This window comes from Brassica napus, chromosome C2 (assembly GCF_020379485.1).
Source record: "Brassica napus cultivar Da-Ae chromosome C2, Da-Ae, whole genome shotgun sequence".
In the NCBI taxonomy this organism is placed as follows: Eukaryota; Viridiplantae; Streptophyta; class Magnoliopsida; order Brassicales; family Brassicaceae; genus Brassica; species Brassica napus.
In genome coordinates, this window is record NC_063445.1 from 6559049 (window position 1) to 6577961 (window position 18913).

An 18913-nucleotide genomic window follows, 5' to 3' on the forward strand; every position below is an offset into this window, starting at 1 on the left:
CGAATCTGGTAGTTGTAATTTTCCTATGAATTTACGACGAAAATTAATTAGGTGGCAAAAAAAAAACGTGTAACACCTACAAAGTTGGTGGATTCAAAATTTCCTCGCTAAATACACGTAAACTATTTCCTCGTAAATAACACGCAAAGTTTACGTCGTATTTACGAGGAAATAGTTTTTCCTCGTAAAATACTCGTTAAATTACATCCACTTTACGACGAAACACTTTTGTCGTTACGTTACGAGGAAATAACGATGACTTTAGTTTTTCACGTAAGTTTCTCGTAAAATCGACGTAAATTTATGAGGATTGTTTTTCCTCGTTAAACTTCCTTGTTAACCATGTGTTTTCTTGTAGTGATCATAAATCGGTTTCGTCATGCCCTCCATCACCAGCTGATTATTTTACTATTTATTTATCTAATATATTACGAAGGTACGGGCTGGGGCTATATATAAAAACTATTTTCCTTCAATTTCTTATAAGATTTCTTGGACGTGTTACTCCTTGACCTAGACACATAGAAAAAGGATCCATATCAAACCCTAAATCGAAACCTAAGCGATTAGGAACTTACTGCGTTAAAAGGTATGTATAATTGGAACTTTATAAGGGTCAACATTATGTAACCAGTTTACATATAGAACAAAAAACGAACAAACTTTAAGTAAAAGAACAACAAACAAATTTGTCGACTCCTACTATAGTATTATCCCACATCCATATTAAATTATTTACGTAAATTATTCTGTCGATAAGTGTAGAAGAAGTAAAGCGAGTCTACTTACTTCAATGTATTTAATATATACTCATTATATTTTATGGATGAAAGATAGATTGATGTTATGATATACCTGTCATTATGCTCGGATTCGTCATGCACGCCATCACCAACTAAATATTTGAGTATTAATTTATAAATTTGATAGATAATCAAAGAACGGGCACGGTCTCGGTCTATATAATAGTTTTTCTTTTTTTTAAATATATGCAAGATGTATTGGTTTTGTGGACGTTACCCTTTGACGCAAGGTTGCTTAGAACCAAAAATCAGAACTTGGATGATTCGGAACTTAATGCACTCACTATAAAGTCTTTGCATTGTTGGATAACACGGCGCCATGCATGATTGCGTAAAATTATAGCATAAAAAGTGAATAATATATGAGATGAGATCACTGATCAAAATTGTAAATTAGAAGATGGGCGAGGCTATAATAATCCACCCCCTACCTGTTTGAGCCTGAAATTGTGAATCAAAATTTGTATTACCGATAAATATACAAAACTAGCTAGGTGATTACAGAGCAGTTGCCTTGGCCAAAATGTGTAGATCTTTTGAGTCTTTGGCGTATGAATTTGTGAAGATCATTTGTTCTGACCAATAAAAAGAAAGGAAAAGGATCAGCTGTTGTCTTCGTTGGTAATGCATATGAGTCAGTCATTGACTGCACAAATAATATATAAGTGGCGGCAGACGGAAATTTTACCGGGGAAAAAAAAAAATATATATATATATATATATATATATATAACAAAAATATCTACAAATAATATTACACCATCTTATTAATATTTTAAAATTGTGACATGTGTTAATTTATTTTATAATTAAAAATATATCTACTAAAATATTAACAAAAACGAATTATATTAAAAAGTAATAATAAATAATATTTAATCGTAATTTTCGTTTTTTTAAATCCTAATCAAAAGATTATTGCAAAAGATTATTTGATAATAATTTTGCTTCCAATATTGTGACATGTGTTTAAATATATAATGATTAAAAATATATATAATAAGAGAACAAAAACGAATTTTGAAAAAAAACTACTTTTAAAAATTATTTAATACTAAAACAATTTTTTAAAAATATTTAGTAGTAATATTTTTAGAAATTTTCCTTTTTCAAAATCCTATAAAACAGATTTGAAAACAATTTATTTAATATAATTTTTATTTTTTAAACTTTTAATCAAAATATAATTTTAAAATATTACATTGAGCTTGTTTCTTCAAAATTGCTAATTAACATGATTGTGACACATATCAGTTATATATTTAAAAATGTGATATATGTTAAACTATCTCATAATTAAAAATATATATACTAAAATAATAAAAACAATTTTTCTTAAAAATTATTATTATTATTATTATTATTATTATTATTATGTTTGTTTTAAAAGATACTAAAGATAGAGAATTATAAAAGATAAATATTAACTTTTAAGAAAAAAATGGTAAACAAAAACGAATTGTAAAATCTTACAAGTACAGTAACTTATTTAATAAAAACATGAAGAAAAACTAACTTTAAAATAAATAATATTACTTTTTAAAAGCTTGATTAAAAGAAAATTGTAAAAGCACTCTTATTATTTTCTTATAAGTAACTAATTTTTCCTTTTTAATAGATAATTAATTGTATGTTAAAAAATTATGACCAAAAATAGCTATAAATATTTCACATTTATATTTAGGTTTAAGCTTCCACATATATTTTTTTACAAAACAGAATAGTATTTACATGAAAAGTATTACTTGAGTATTTTGTTTTAATTTCTAGATACAACTCAACTTTTTATTATACTTATTACATCTTATGATCGTAACATAACTTTTAATTTTGATGTTGTTGTCGTACATGGGTATGTGTGAATATGATGAATATGTGTTTGCATGTATAAGACAAAATATATAAATAACTAAACATAATTTTTTCTATTAAAAATAAAATAGTTGTATAAAAATCTAAAAAATAAAATAATTATAAAATAATTAATTTCCTTTTTAAAAGTCCAAATAAAATAAAAATATAAAAATAATCTTATTTTTATTATAATTAACTATTTTTACTTTTTAATAATTTTAGGTTAAGAAAATATAAACCAAAATTAACTTCTAATATTTCACCTGATATTATTGTAATATGTGTCAATTAAAAAAAATAGATTGTGAATGTGTCAATAAAAAAAATGCCATTACGTGAAAATAATTTCGTCTTTTCCTAAAATCCTAAATAAAATAGATTTTCTAAAAAGAGAATTGTAAAATTTAATTTAATAGTAATTTTTACTTAAAACAATAAATGATAAAAATGATAGTAACAATTATTTAATTAACAAAAAAAATTGTAAAAATATTAATATTTTTTAAAATGACAACTTTTAAAAATAGTTAATAATAACTGGAAATAATTATTTGATAGAAATTTTAGTTTTCTAAATCCTAGACAAAATATAATTGTAACATATTATGTCATATTAATTTTCTTTTCTAAAATCCTAAAAAAAAAACTGTAAAAGAATATTTGATAGTTGTTTTCTTTTTTTATAAAAAAATCCTAAACAAATGAAATTTGTATCATATATTTAAGTCTTAATCAAAAAAGAATTATAAAAATTTATTTGATAATATTTTTAAGAGAGTATTTGATGATGAACATGATGATAAAAAAATTTAATTAACAAAAGATGTGTAAAATTAGTATTGGTACGAATTTTATAATTGTAATTTTTAAAATTATTTTTTAATAACTAAAAATAATTATTTGATAGCAATTTATTTTTTTCTGAAAAGATAATTGTAATAGGTTATATGACACTAATTTTCCTTTTTTAAAATCATAAACAAAATTGTAAAAGAGTATTTAATATTATTTTATTATTATTTTAATTGTAAATAAAAAGGATATTTATAAAATATAATGTTTTCCGTTTTAAAAAAAAATCCTAACAACATAAAATTGTAAAGACTTATTTAATAAAACATTGAATTAGTCTATAAGAACATGTATAATGTTGTCATTGACTCGATTGGTGTATTTGACATCCATTCTTTTTTACTTTTCATTCAACTTTTTTTATTACGGTTGTGTTTATTTTAAACGTTTAGGTATAGTATTTTCTCTAATCCTAAGTATAAAGTTTATAACAATTCATCTATACACCATGATTATAAAATATAAATATTAACTTGAACTTATGTGTGAAAACGAATTTTAATTATAAAATAAATCTCAAACAACATATGCAAAAAAAAATTATAAAACTATAATAAAAGATTTATTATTTTATAGTTTTTATTAAATTAGAACATCAAACAAAACCAGTTGCAACGCAACAGGCTCATATCTTGTCTTATTATATAAAGCTTGGTACTTCAAAGTTGCTAATTAACATGATCGCGACACATATAAATTATATATATTTAGGACTGTGACATGTGTTAATCTATATAATAACTAAAAATATATATTCTATGATATTAACAAAAATGAATTTTATTAAAAATCTTTTTATATATGTTATTTAATAGTAATTTTTCTTTTTAAAATCCGAATAAAAAAATAATTGCAAAAGATTATTTGATAATAATTTTTCTTATAATATCGTGATATGTGTTTAAATATATAATGATTAAAAATAGATCATACTAATATAATAAAAACGAATTTGAAAACTACTTTTAAAAATTATTTAAAAGTAAAAACGATTTAAAAAAATATTTAGTAGTAATGTTTTTAGAAATTTTCCATTTTCAAAATACTAAAAAATAGATTTGAAAACAATTTATTCAGTATAATTTTTAGTTTCTAAACTTTTAATGAAAATATAATTATAATATATATACTAAAATAATTAAAACGATTTTTCTTAAAAATTAATTATAAATATCATTTAATAGTCTTATTATTATTACTATTATTATTATTATTATTATTATTATTCTTATTATTATTATTATTATTATTATAATGTTTGTTTTAAAAGGTACTAAAGATAGAGAGAATTATAAAAGATAAACATTAAAGTTTTAGAAAAAAATGTTAAACAAAAACTAGTTGTAAAATCCTACAAGTACAATAAATTATTTAATAAAAACATGAAGAAAAACTAACTTTAAAATAAATAATATTACTTTTTAAAGCATAATTAAAGAAAATTATAACATTACTTTTATTATTTTCTTATGAGTAAATAACTTTCTTTTTTTAACAGATAATTGTATGTTAAAAAGTTATGACAAAAAATAACTACAAATATTTCACATCTGTATTTAGGTTTAAGCTTTCACATATTATTTTTACAAACACAATAATATTTACATGAAACTTTTTATTATCCTTATTACATCTTATAATGCTAGCATAAATTTTAATTTTGATGTTATTGTCGTACATGAGTACGTGTAAATATGATAAATATGTATTTGTATGTATAAGATAAAATATCTAAATAATTAAACACAATTTTTCTATTAAAAATAAAATAGTTGTATAAAAATATGAAAGAAATAAAATAATTAATTTCTTTTTTTACAAGTCTAAATAAAATAAAAACAAAAAGTAATCTTATTTTTCTTATAATTAACTAATTTTACTTTTTAATAATTTTGTGTTAAAAAATATAAACCAAAATTAACTTCAAATATTCACATGCTATGATTGTGAAATGTGTCAATTAAAAAATTAGATTGTGAATGTGTGAATAAAAATTTTCATTATCTGAAAATAACTTCTTCTTTTCCTAAAATCTTAAATAAAAAGAGATTTCTAAAAGAAATTTTTTTTCTAATCTTAACTAATTAAGAATTTTTTTTTTAAATCGTGACTAGGGAGAATTGTAAAATTTTATTTAATATCAATTTTTACTTCAAACATTTAATGATAAACATGATAGTAACAATTATTCAATTAACAAGAAAAATTGTAAAAATATTAATGATATTGAAAACAAAAACGAATTTTGAAAACTGAAACTTTTAAAAATAGTTAATATTAACCGGAAATAGTTAGGAATAATTTGCAAAATACCCTATTTAAGACTTGAAATTTGATAATTGCATTTTCTATTTTACTTTTTGAAAAATACACTTCTTTAATTATGAATTGAATTTTTTACCCAATATATTTCAATAATTAAGATATTAATTCGAAATTAATATATAAATTCGGAATTAATAAAATTATAACATTAAAATTATTTTGTTTAAGACAAATATATGTGTTGAGATAAATATGTTATTTTATCATTTAAATTTTATAATAACAAAGGTAAATATGTGAATTATGATTTGTTTTGACTTTATCATGAAGTTTATACAGATTTTCCTTTATTTTATTTTATTCAACTTATATAAACAAGTAAAGTCATGTATACTGGAAGCTGAACATAACTACTTTCTGGAGAACCTAATACCTCTGTCCGAGCATCTTCCCTAGCTTTCCATATCTTCCAATATTTTGAATCAAGACCATATCTCTTTTTCATAGTACTGGAAATCAACTCTGGTTTCATATTTAGACCTGAATTTCCAAACTTTTGCAAAAGAAGCTTACTTATAACTTTGGAAGCAGCTCTCGGTCCACCAGTGTTTCTAGAAAAACATGTATGCTTGTCGATGTACTTTGTTACCCAGAAAAACTCGCTTGTCGGATTAGTCTTGGCAGCTCTAACCATCCAGTTGCAGCTTGTATCCGCACATTTGACAACTAACAACTTCTTGTCTGACTTGCTGACAACAATTCTGAATTTGCGTTCATTCGAAAGCATCCGTATACTCCAAGACAGCTCTGATTTATTTTTGAACCATTGACCCTTTTCAATGACCTTTGCATCATGAAAATTAGAAACTTCCACTTCTGGTTCTTGATTACTCTCCTGTCTATTGACATTCTTATTCTTATTTTCATGCCCTTTTCCATCAACAGCAATATCTTCACGACTGAAACCTTGATCATGGTTCCCTAGGTTTCCATTCTTCACCGAGATGCAAAGACGCATAAGCGTGGATTTACACATTTCACACATAGAAACCAATTGCCGATCATTGTTCACAAAAACAGGTGGTGTATCCTTAGGCATATCTCGAAGCATTGATTCTGGTAGTGCATAGCTAAGTTCTAACTCATTACCCAACCTTTTTTTTTTGAAGAACACTCATTACCCAACCTATTTATACCAAAATCTTCATGAACCATCTCAACGATCTCATCAAACTCCAAGTCTTCTTTAATGGTAAATAATTTACCTCATGCTCTTGTATTCACCTTGAATCTCCATGATTCTTTATTCATCTTCCACTCTCCTAAAACTCCAGCCGAATGCAACATGATTTTCCTAAAAGAAAGATAAAACAGATTTATTGTCAGAATAAAATAGAATCAGAATTAGAAACTGAAATATGATTCATGAATCTACAAACCTCTAAGAGGAAGAATCTGTGAAACTAAGAGAAAAATGGGAAAAATTTCAGAAATGGCTAGGAGAAGAAGACGATACGCGTTTTGATTTCTTTTTTTCAAAATAATAAGAAATATATATTATGTAGATAAATTAAAAAGATATTAGATAGATTCTGTACGATTTTTTAAAAAAACAATTTTTAAACAATATATTAGAAATTACAATTTTTTTTAAAACAAATTTTAACCAATATATTATAAATATTAAGAATGGGCAATTAGGTAAATTTATATATATAAGTGTATTTTCCCAAAAAATTAAATAAGGGTGTAGTTTTCAAATTATAATCTTATTGGAGTGCATTTCTCCAAATTTTCCCAAATAGTTATTTGATAGAAATTCTATTTTTTTTTAATCATAGACAAAATATAATTGTAAAAGATTATGTAATATTAATTTTTTTTTATAAAATCTCTTACAAAACTTTAAAAGAATATTTGATAGTTGTTTTCTTTTTTTATAGAAAAAAAATCCTAAACAAAAAAAATTTGAATAATATTTTAAGTCCTAACCAAAAGAGAATTGTAAAAATTTATTTGATAATATTTTTACGAAATCTCTTTGACATATTTTGCAGAAATTTAAATCCATTTTCAAATTTCAGAACTCGATTCTGATAGAATTCAGAACTCGATCGGACATACTTCTGTCGTTATTAAAAACATCTGAGCAATAAATCATTTTTTTTTTGACATAAGCAATAAATCAATTTAAACGAAACTTTGATAGTTTTAACTTTTAATACTAGTCTTTTTTTGTCAACGTTCTGAATATAATCTATACTATACTAAAAGCAGCATATACTCCACTCTAAAGCTATCCACATCAGCAAAAAAATTCAACCAATTAAATGTTTCTATTTTGCCACGTTACATCTTCTTTGTCGACATGGATCAAATGTTTTGGTCTTCTAAAATTTGGTTTCGGCCCATTTAAAAACCATGTTACACTTTCCGACAAAACCCACGCTTTCCCTTTTCAGTCAATAGTCTCTTACGATTCCTCTTTGTAGCCATTGTTCTATTCTTTCCGAATCTCCGTTACTTGCAGTAACTATCCACTCTAAAATCATTGCTTTTGCTCTTTACACCTTCTTACAAGATGTATCTTTCACCTCCTTTTGTTTTCCTCCTGTATGATCTATTTCTCGATTCTTATTGTATACCGTAATCTACGATTTTTTCAGTCGAAGATCAAGCTGTATCCATGAGATCTGCTAAGTCCTCCGGAAAGTTTTATGTCGCTGTGTATTTCACCAACATCTCCTCGGGTACAGCGGAATCTGAACTAGGCTTCCGGTTAATCCGTTTCTGGGAGACGATAAGCACAGCTAAAGGTGGTTTGCTTATTGGCTTGGAGCTTCTCCTTACAGGCAAGCAGGTATCAGATTCTTTACTTCTTCTTCTATTGATCCAAATCAATCTAGGTCACCACTTCTTGATTTCTTGATTACTTCTTAATCTTCTTCGCAGAAATGGCTACGCACAACTCGAAATCTACCGCATCAATATTTTTCTCCCGTTCTTAGTGGTTTGTAAATTTGTCGTTTCATCGCTCCAATGTCACAAAGAAACTATTTGAATTTACATTTCTTGCCACTACTCACAGGTTTCGCAGCTGCGGTTTGGACATAGCTGCAACAGTTATCTTCTTTAAAAAAAAACAGCTGTGATCAAGTCAATTTTTCCAGGCATCCAGATGATTATTAAGAAAAAAAATTGTTTGAGCTGGAATCTGAAGTTTGTGTCCTGGAAAGCCTCTGGCAGCTGAAACTGGGGTAAAATTCTGTATTCTTTTATCTTTAACTTGGATGGGAGGTATTATTTTGTTGTTCAAAGAGTTGAATCCAAACAGCCTTTAGGAGAAGAAGCAAAAATTTACCTGAGAAAAGTTATACAAGAGCTTTATGTGTAGGTTTTTTTCTTAAATACGTAGGTGAAACTCTGAACACCTTGCTCCTGCAAAAAGTCGCATTTGAATCTGTAAGTTGTGTACGCCTTGGTCCTGTTTAGTCTTTGCATGTTTAAGAAATTCAAACTGGCTTGAAGTTGACTGTTTACAGTCTCTTTAACCGCTGTAGTTAGTGTGAAGGTTTGTTGCTGAGTTTATTGCATAGATCCATTTTCATGTGTGGATTGTTTCAACAAACCATCATTAAGACTCTGTCTTGGCTACCCGCAAATAGATTGAGAATTCACTTACAAACTCAAAGGAACAGCAATGCTCTCTATTCAGAGATCATGTTGAGAGATCCCAGAGCTTTTTACACAGATTTCTATCATGCTCGCTGGAACTGGAAGCACTGCTCTTTTCACTGTGATTTGTAGCTTTGCTTCAAGGCGTGTACCCTTTTGCGCAAACAAGTTCTTCAAGACTGTACTTGGTTTCAGTTTGGTCATACTGCTTTGGGCTGTGGATAGACTCGGGAGGTGATTACTTAGCGCATACTTCTTCCATGGGAAGACATTCTGATGTTTGATTGTGTTCTTGCGATCAATGAGCCTTACTTAATCAGCAGCTCCTGCTGGTAACCCCATCTTAGTTTTTTATAGAACCCCCATAACTATCGGCAAATCTGCAACCATTTCTGATATTTCTGTTGACATGCAGGTTGTGGCTTCTAAGTTGGCAACAAGAACAAGAGTAATCTCAGAGGAAGCAAAAGGCACGACCAAGTACTTTATATTCTTATAAGAAACATCTTTGCTCCTATGTAAACTATATATGTTTCTCCAATGACATGAAGAATATATAAATTGGTTTTTGTTTGTGTGATCAGGAACAAACAAAAATTTTGAATATAAAGCATGTTACAGAAGACTTATTCTTTTTAGTTTGAACTGCACGTGATGGTCAAAAGAAAAAATTAGATGATTTGTAACGTAGAATGAACAACTGATTTTGATTTATTTATTTTATCTAAGTAGAGAAAGAGGAAAAATAGAAAGTAATATTAGTGAAGGAGATAAGGATTAGTGTTAATGTTGAAAATATCTACCCCAGTACCGAAATAATGTTTGTGTTTTTGTGTAGTATTCACGTTTTTAATTAAATTAGAAATTGCATATTATAACAAACTAACATCAATTAACAGTTCAATAAGAAAATAATGCAAATTAAATACTTTTGTTTATCTCACAAAGAGAATATTGTGACGTTACATCATTTTAAAAACCAGGAAAATATACAAAAAAAATAAAAATTTAACAAAATAAATATTTGTTACAGTAATATATTAAAGCAATTCAAATTTTAAATTGAATTGAAAAGTAATTTAAATTGTTAATTGTAGACAAAAACATTCACACTAAAGAGAGCATAAACACAAATGTTTTTAGTTGTTTTTTATGAGCAACACATATATTCCATACCAAAAGTTTAACATTCATGCCAAAAACATGTCATCATTAAATTATTACACAATGTTTGATTTTTTCCTGAATAATTTCCTAAGCAAAGGAATTAAAAATTCTTTGTCAACATTAACAAAAGTGGGAACAGAAAGTATATATACACGGATGCAAAATAACATTACCATTAGACTGTTTTACTGCGTTATTAAGAGACTAGGAGACCAGTGGCTCATACATATTTAACACCTACATATACATATACTTTTTCCAAAAAATAATAAAAATAACACCTACATATACATATTATGTTATTTAATGTTTTGTACATATTTAAATAAAAAGTGTTACTAACTAATTATTAGAGTCTTATAAGTATAAGATATATGAAGATTAATATACTAGGTGTTATGCCCGCATATGTGTGCATAGTGTTCTTATAAATATTTATATGTTTATAACTATTAAATTAAAAACAACATGATAAATTATTAATTATGTTTTTAAAAAGATAAATCAAAAACTAAAATATATATTTTATAATAAAAATAAATATTTTCAGATAAAAACATAACACATTTAGGAATGATCTTATGTTTTTAAAATGTATTTTATTTTTGAGAATTTTGTTATATTTACTTATAGTCAATTATCTAATATAACATATAAATAAAATATTATTAATATATATTCATTAGTTTTTATCAAAATATATAAATGGTTATTGTTGTGTTAAATTTTAAAAACATTCACATATTAGAATTATTTTAGAAAATCATTAGCATTTAATTATAAATTGTTTTCTATATAACTATAAATTTTATAATAAAATATTATTTTCAGATAACAACATAATATATCTAAGAATTATCTTATGTTTTAAAACGTGTTTTTATTTTTGAAAATTTTATTATATTTATTCATAGTCAATTATCTAATATAATATATAAATATAATATTATTAATAGAAATTCATTTATAATTATTTATATTTTAGATAATTCTTATTATTATTAATTTTATTCACTTATTTAATCAGATAATTTGTTTTTATTTTTGACTAATTTATATAATTTATTTATTAAGGGTATAAACCATTTATTATTAATTTTAATCATTTTTAATCATATAGATTTGAAATTCGTTTTTATTTTTTGATTAATTTAGAGAGTTTATTCATTAAGGATATAAACGATATTAACCGCTCTAATTTTTAATGTTAGAGTTCGATTCCAAAAATTTACTTCGCAAATAATAGTATAGATAATAATTTAAACCAGTTATACAATACTTTAGACATGATCCGTGATTTTCATTCGAAAAGCATATGTCTGCTTTGTTTATATAGATGAGTGTGATGTATTTTAGGGGTAGTGGATTTTGGTTTGGGGTGTTGGTCTTAATCTCTGCTTTAAATTATTTAGCCAAAATATTCTTATAGCTTTTTTTTAAGCAATGAACATCAAATCTAAACAGTTCTAAAAGGTACATATGCTTGATTAATCAAAAACAACATAATTCCAATATGATATCAAATGTTAAAGTATTTGAATGAAAACTTTAACAAATACATCTACTAATAATAACCAATAAATACTAAGTTGTAATATCAATTTATAAATCCATCTCGGTACAATAATTTACTATTTTATCATAATAACATAAATAAAATGCATTAATAAGATTGTCACTTTAAAAACTTAATTTATGCCGGAGAAAGATTGGTAGAAATGGTAAACAATTGTTAAAGGAAAAACATCAAAATACTTTTTAAAAATATGCCAAAAATCTCAAATTACAAACACGCCATTTTAATCATTTAATTTTTAGTCAAACATGATTTTTTGGTTTAGATTTAAAAAGTGAATATTAAAATGTCATACCTAAATTTAAAATTGTATATGTTTTAACAAAACAATTTATCAAATATAAATTACATATGATTTTGGTATATGTAATATTGTATATCAATGATTTGAAGGCTATAACTGAAAAGTCTAAAAATCAATTTAAAATCCTATATTTGTGTTTAGCCTTTTTTATGATTAAATATCTTATATTGGATAGTGTTTTAGACAGACAAATTCAAAGTAAATTCATATATAACTTTAAATATGTACATATGTAATTTAAAACTATTTTGTAAGTGATTTTATTTATAAAGAATCGTGTTCTCTGTAAATGTTTTGTGACAGTTATTAGTTTTATGTTTATGTCTGAATTTTTATACTTTCTTATATTAAGTTATATATTAACTTACTTTCAATTATTTTGAATTTCTGACAGCATTATGTGTTGTAAATATAATTGATTACTTTTTGAGAAATTCCTTGAAATAACTAAGTTGAATACTCTTTTTTTTTTAAATACACTTAATCAAAATATTATAACATTTGGGTTTAGGGTGTAGTGGCTATTGTTTAAGGTTTAGTATTTAGGAGGTAGGTTCAGTTTATAAACTTCTATAAACACTTTTTTTTTTAAATTATAAATGCTTTAGGAGTGTTAATTTTATCATTTTCAAAAAAATAAATAAACTATTAATGAAAATGATTATCATTTAAAATTATATTCTACAAATGATATCAAATTAGAGATAAAGTTAGAATTTTCATTTATTTTCTAGATTGATCAGTTACAACCGTTTATTTCATTTATTTATTTTTTAAAACATTAACAACTGAGATGATACTACAATACAAGATCGAAACCTAATTTGCTTAGACTCATTAAATTTCACACATATAGAAACTCAAAATTTATGTAATATATTTAATCTTTAAATTTAAAATCAAAACCAATAAAATCTTATATTTTTGTTGACCAACCCATATTCTATATATTGAAAGTCAACCATTTAATCCGTTAGTGAGTTATGAGTTAAAGCCTTTTAATTTTTTTTTAAGTTCAAATTTTTTGGCGCTTTTTCCTGATTTTAATTACTACGTATGATATAAAACATAAAAATGAAAAAACATTACAAATGAGAATATTTTAAAAGCAGTTTTTAAACCTTTGTAGTACGCTAAAAAAACCTTTAAAATCACCATATTCAAATTGAAAATACATAGTTTCCTTTCATTGAAGAAATATAAACTATTATCTGTAGTAAAAACCCATAAGAATTAAAAAAATATATTTATTATTTCAATAATGTTTGTGGGAAAATTTATACAGTCAAAATTATACTATAAATATATATATTTGAATGAATGTTTAAAGAAATAATTTGTAAATTAGTAAAACCCAAGCTTAAATAAACTTTTATCATTTGTTATTCTTTATATTAAATAAATAAATATTTTGAGTCATAAAATTACATACATAATTATGATAGATATTTGATGGCCAATTATGATCTATTTTTTTTTTATAAATTGATAAAGATTCTTCTATGTTACAATGTTGTTTTCAATATAATACTAATTTCACATTTACATAAAAAAGGTGTAATGATTAATTATTAAATAAATATGTTGGATAAACTATTGAGATATAAATAAAATACAATATAAAATATATATATATGATTAATAGATAATCAAATTAAATATAATTATAGTATTTTAAAATATATACTCCGTGCGTAGCGCGGAAAAAGGATCTAGTATTTTATAAAATGGGATGTAATATATGTGCATTATTATATTAAATACATTTATATTTGTCTAACTCCGGGCGTAGCCCGGACAAAATCTCTAGTAATTATAAATATACAATGATTGTATCCGGTACAGGCTATTTCACAAGGAACCAGCTCTTCGGTCGCCGGCTATTAACTTATATATATACCCTTTTTTTTTTTGTCAAGGACTTATATATACTACAACTTACTTTTGTAGTACAACTTCCGAATGATATTACCGTTGTACTGTCACAGAAAATCTCTTACAATAAAGTCAACACTGTACTACAAACACAACCATATATATACGTAAGTCATACACTATATAAGTTCATGAAGTGAAAAAAGTACAACACAAACAAGAATAATGGCTTTCTCTTCCAAAACCCTAAGGTCAACTCTCTTCTTCCTCTCTATTGTCTTCCTTTGTTTCTCCCTAATCCTAGCTCACGGCGGCTCAGACCACGACGAAGAGGAGGAAGCTGCGGGGGCCAACCAACCACCTCCGGCCGCTGGCACAACCGTCGTGGATCTCCGGTCGAAGAGCTTAGTGCGTGTGAAGATCTACTGTCTTATAATACTCTTCTTTAGCACATTCTTGGCGGGGATTTCTCCTTACTTTTACCGGTGGAACGAGTCGTTTTTGCTCCTAGGAACTCAATTCTCCGGCGGTATATTCCTCGCGACCGCTCTAATTCATTTCCTCAGCGATGCCAACGAGACTTTCCGAGGGTTAAAACACAAAGAGTATCCTTACGCCTTCATGTTAGCAGCCGGTGGATATTGTCTTACGATGCTCGCAGATGTGGCGGTTGCTTTTGTAGCTGCTGGGAGTAGTAATAATATTAACAACGTGGCTTGCGACCCCGGAGAGTCGAGAGTAGATGTTGCCGTGGAGGTGAAGGAAGAAGGTCGTCGTGAGACTGGAAGTAGTGTTGATGTGAATCAAACGATTCTGCGGAAGAGTGGATTTGGAGACACGGCTTTGCTAATTGTTGCGCTTTGTTTTCACTCGGTCTTCGAGGGAATCGCCATTGGTGTCTCAGGTAACAAATACTGAAACACACTTCTTTCTTGAACAACCAAGTAAATATGTACTTATGTCTAGATGGATTGGTGTAGTAATTATAATTGTTTTAGGTAAACCTAAGCTACAGGATCTCCTAGGTTTCATTCATTTTATGCGGTTTGAGTAACCTAAACTATATTCATGGTTAGATTGAAGGAAATTATTTATAGATCGGGTAAATAACTTTAGGATTACGTCCCATTTTTTTTTTTGGGTTTACATTTGTGATTCCATGCTATATATAAACGCAAATGTAAACTAAACAAGTGGCCGGGGCATTAACCGAACACTCTTGTAAATCTTACACTTGCTGCTACAAGACCTAATTATAGCCTGTGGTTTAAAATTGTTAATAATATCACAAGCTTTAAACTTAAAATTCTTTTTAACTCTAATCATCCCCGAATTAGTTAAACACGATAATACACTTCATAGTCTAGCTAGTTATAACCGAGTGGTCTTAAATTGTTAGCTAGTATTAACATGTTCTAGCTAAATACTACCCAACGGTAATATAATATATCTTGGATCCAGTGGATGTATATAAAATTATTTTATAACGTTATGTAATGAACAAACATGGGACAGACACTAAAAGCGACGCATGGAGAAACCTATGGACAATATCATTGCACAAGATCTTCGCAGCCGTAGCAATGGGAATAGCTCTCCTCAAGCTAATCCCTAAACGACCATTCTTCCTCACAGCTGTCTACTCCTTTGCCTTTGGGATTTCGAGTCCTTTAGGCGTGGGGATTGGCATCGCCATCAATGCTACGAGCCAAGGAGCCGCAGGTGATTGGACTTACGCAATATCAATGAGCATTGCATGTGGAGTCTTCATGTATGTTTCGATTCACCACCTTATCGCAAAAGGGTATAAGCCTCGTGAGGAGTGTTACTTCGACAAGCCAATCTACAAGTTTCTTGCTGTCTTCCTCGGTGTTATCTTGCTCTCTATTGTTATGATTTGGGATTGATTTTGTTCACACTTTTAGTTTCACTTATTCCTTTGTTAAAATCTGTTTCATTCTCTTTCAAGTTCATTTTCGAGGAAAACAATTCAATGTAAATCGTTAAAAAAAAAACTGTACCACACTCTTAGTTTCACTAGCATTCGCAGGAACTTGCTAAACCTTCTGTTGAAATATGGTGTTCCTGATCAGGTTAAAGGCTCCGGTTTAATCAAGACGTTGATATTGAAGACTCTTGGTAAAGGCTGGTTAATGATAAACCAACGAGCACGTGAAGAGCACGTGGAACTGCACTAGATTACGACTTAGTATATAGAGTCGTATTGATCTCTTAATGAAAGTAAGCCGAAAAGATTATAACGGCATTAGAGATAAGATAGAGAGAGAGAGAGAGAAAAAAAGGCAAGAGGGAGAAGTGTCGCCATTATTGTATCTCTGAGCTCGATTGAGCTAAGATCTCTTTACTAGTGCAGTTGTTGGTACTGACCAGTTCCGGAGAGATATAGCGGCCCTTCCACATCGGGAGGGTGTGGTGTACTCCGGGTCACCAAACCTTGTTTGCTTCTTCGTGTTTACTTTCTTTGATTGAGCTTCAGTTAGGTCGAATCGAATTAATAGGAGATCGAATCTCAACAGAAGTGGTATCAGACCCAGGTTCGCGAGCTTGAAAACCTACGGTGTTGATCCGATTCTTTCCAAGATTGATCGAAGATGAAAAGAACAAAATGCGAGATCGAACGGTTTGATGGCGATGGCGATTTCTCGCTGTGTAAGAGGAGGATGTACGCTTACCTGAGCGTCTCCGGTTTGAAAGATGTTCTCATCGAGAAGACGAAGGTCGAAGAAGATATTGACGAAGATGAGAAAGATTCAGAGAAGAAAAAGAAGATCATCGAAGAAGAGATCACAAGATCTGAGAGGTGCGAGAAGGCGATGAACATAATCTTTTTGAATGTGGGAGATCACGTTCTTCGCAAGATTGAGAGGTGCACTACTGCATCTGAAACTTGGGCAACGTTGGAGAAGCTGTATATGCCTAAGTCCCTACCAAACCGAGTTCATGCGCAATTGAGACTCTATAGTTTCAAGATGCAGGATATCAAGACAATCGATGACAACATCGATGAGTTTCTCAAGATCATAGGCGATTTGAGTAATCTCAGCATTGAGGTTCCAGAGGAGGTGCAAGCGATACTTCTCCTGAACTCATTACCACCTAGGTATGATCAGTTGAAAGAGATGCTCAAGTATGGGCGAGATGTTATCAAAGTTGATGATGTATCGAGTTCGGCAAGATCCAAAGAAAATGAACTCAAGGATGTTGCAGGTCTCGCAGCAGTTCTGAGGGTCACTTTGCCAGAGGAAGATAAGAGAATAGAGGTTCTCAGAGTGGTCAGGAAAACAAGAAGAACTCAAGGTCAAGGTCTAAGTCAACAGACAAGAAAAAGGTATGTTGGATTTGCGGAAAGGAGGGGCATTACAAGAAGAAATGCTACAAGTGGATCGAAAGGAATAAACACAGAGGTCAGGCAGAAAGAGGAGAGTCATCATTGGTGAGAGATGATGCACAGGATCTTGTAGGGCTTATAGCGGCAGAGGTAAATGTGATTCATTCAACAGACGAGTCGGATGAATGGATCGTAGACACTGGGTGCTCATTTCATATGACACCTAGGAGAGATCTCTTCATCGAGCTAATGGAGGCTACAGCAGGAAGGGTCAGAATGGAAAATAATTCTATCACTGAAGTTAAAGGAATTGGTTCAATCAGGTTCCAGAATTCAGATGGTACGACGTTTGTGCTTCATGGGGTCAGGTACATGCCTGAGATTGGGAGGAATCTTATTTCTCTCGGGACACTAGAGAATAAAGGTTGTGAGTTTAAGGCAGCAAAGGGAATTCTGAAGATCATCAGGGGATGTATATTGATCATGAGAGGTTATAGAAAGGGCTCAGACACTTTGTACTTCTTGAATGGAGTTGCAAGGAAGGCAGAGAGCTGTTCTGGCGAGTCATCTCCTACGGTTATCAATTTATCTGAGAAGGATCAGACACAACTATGGCATAGTCGTCTTGGCCACGTGGGGCAGAAGGGTCTCGAGATGCTGGTGAAGAAAGGATGCGTTCCAAGTGATCAAGTCTCGATAATAAAGTTCTGTGAAGATTGCGTCATCGGCAAGACGCATAAAGTGAGCTTCGGTCCAGCTCAACATCTAACCAAAGAAAGATTAGATTATATACACTCTGACTTGTGGGGCTCTCCGAATGTTCCTCCAAGTCTAGGAAGGTGTCACTATTTTCTTTCTTTCACAGATGATTGGTCAAGGAAAGTGTGGGTATACTTCTTGAGGACTAAGGATGAAGCGTTTCAGAGATTTGTTGAGTGGAAGAAAATGGTAGAAGTTCAAGTTGAAAGGAAGGTAAAGAAGCTGCGGACAGACAACAAATTAGAGTTTTGTAATCAGAGGTTTGATCAGTTCTGCAAAGATGAAGGCATTGTCAGGCATCGCACATGCTCATACACACCCCAACAGAATGGGGTAGTAGAGAGACTTAACAGATCAATATTGAATAAGGTTCGCAGTATGCTGAGTGAGAGTGGTCTAGAGTCTAAGTTTTGGGCTGAAGCTGTGTCAACAGC

General features: G+C 28.7%; 1 protein-coding gene and 1 long non-coding RNA gene across 5 annotated transcripts; both read left to right on the forward strand.

Moving 5' to 3' along the window:
• Nucleotides 1-8079: 8079 nt before the first annotated feature.
• LOC106392986 lies at nucleotides 8080-10078 on the forward strand. Of its 4 annotated transcripts, none has more exons than XR_002653496.2 (5): nucleotides 8080-8634; nucleotides 8727-8784; nucleotides 8863-9236; nucleotides 9335-9781; nucleotides 9865-10078. It is a non-coding gene; the product is annotated as an uncharacterized LOC106392986 (long non-coding RNA). The 4 variants fall into 4 exon arrangements; XR_001278803.3 differs by having other exon boundaries at nucleotides 8089-8357; nucleotides 8441-8634; nucleotides 8863-9781; XR_001278804.3 differs by having other exon boundaries at nucleotides 8098-8634; nucleotides 8863-9031; nucleotides 9190-9781.
• Nucleotides 10079-14362: 4284 nt separating this feature from the next.
• Nucleotides 14363-16525, forward strand: LOC106417307 (zinc transporter 2). The gene is made up of 2 exons (XM_048748625.1): nucleotides 14363-15275; nucleotides 15887-16525. The coding sequence occupies exons 1-2, from the start codon at nucleotides 14597-14599 to the stop codon at nucleotides 16276-16278; spliced, it is 1071 nt and encodes a 356-aa protein (XP_048604582.1). The 5' UTR covers nucleotides 14363-14596; the 3' UTR covers nucleotides 16279-16525.
• The last annotated feature ends 2388 nt before the right edge of the window (nucleotides 16526-18913 follow it).

Bases quoted from the DNA above. Each gene is read 5' to 3' on its own strand.
- LOC106417307 (XM_048748625.1), top strand. From the start codon at position 14,597: ATGGCTTTCTCTTCCAAAACCCTAAGGTCAACTCTCTTCTTCCTCTCT. The intron at 15,276-15,886 runs GTAACAAATACT...AACATGGGACAG, and splicing joins AATCGCCATTGGTGTCTCAG to ACACTAAAAGCGACGCATGG.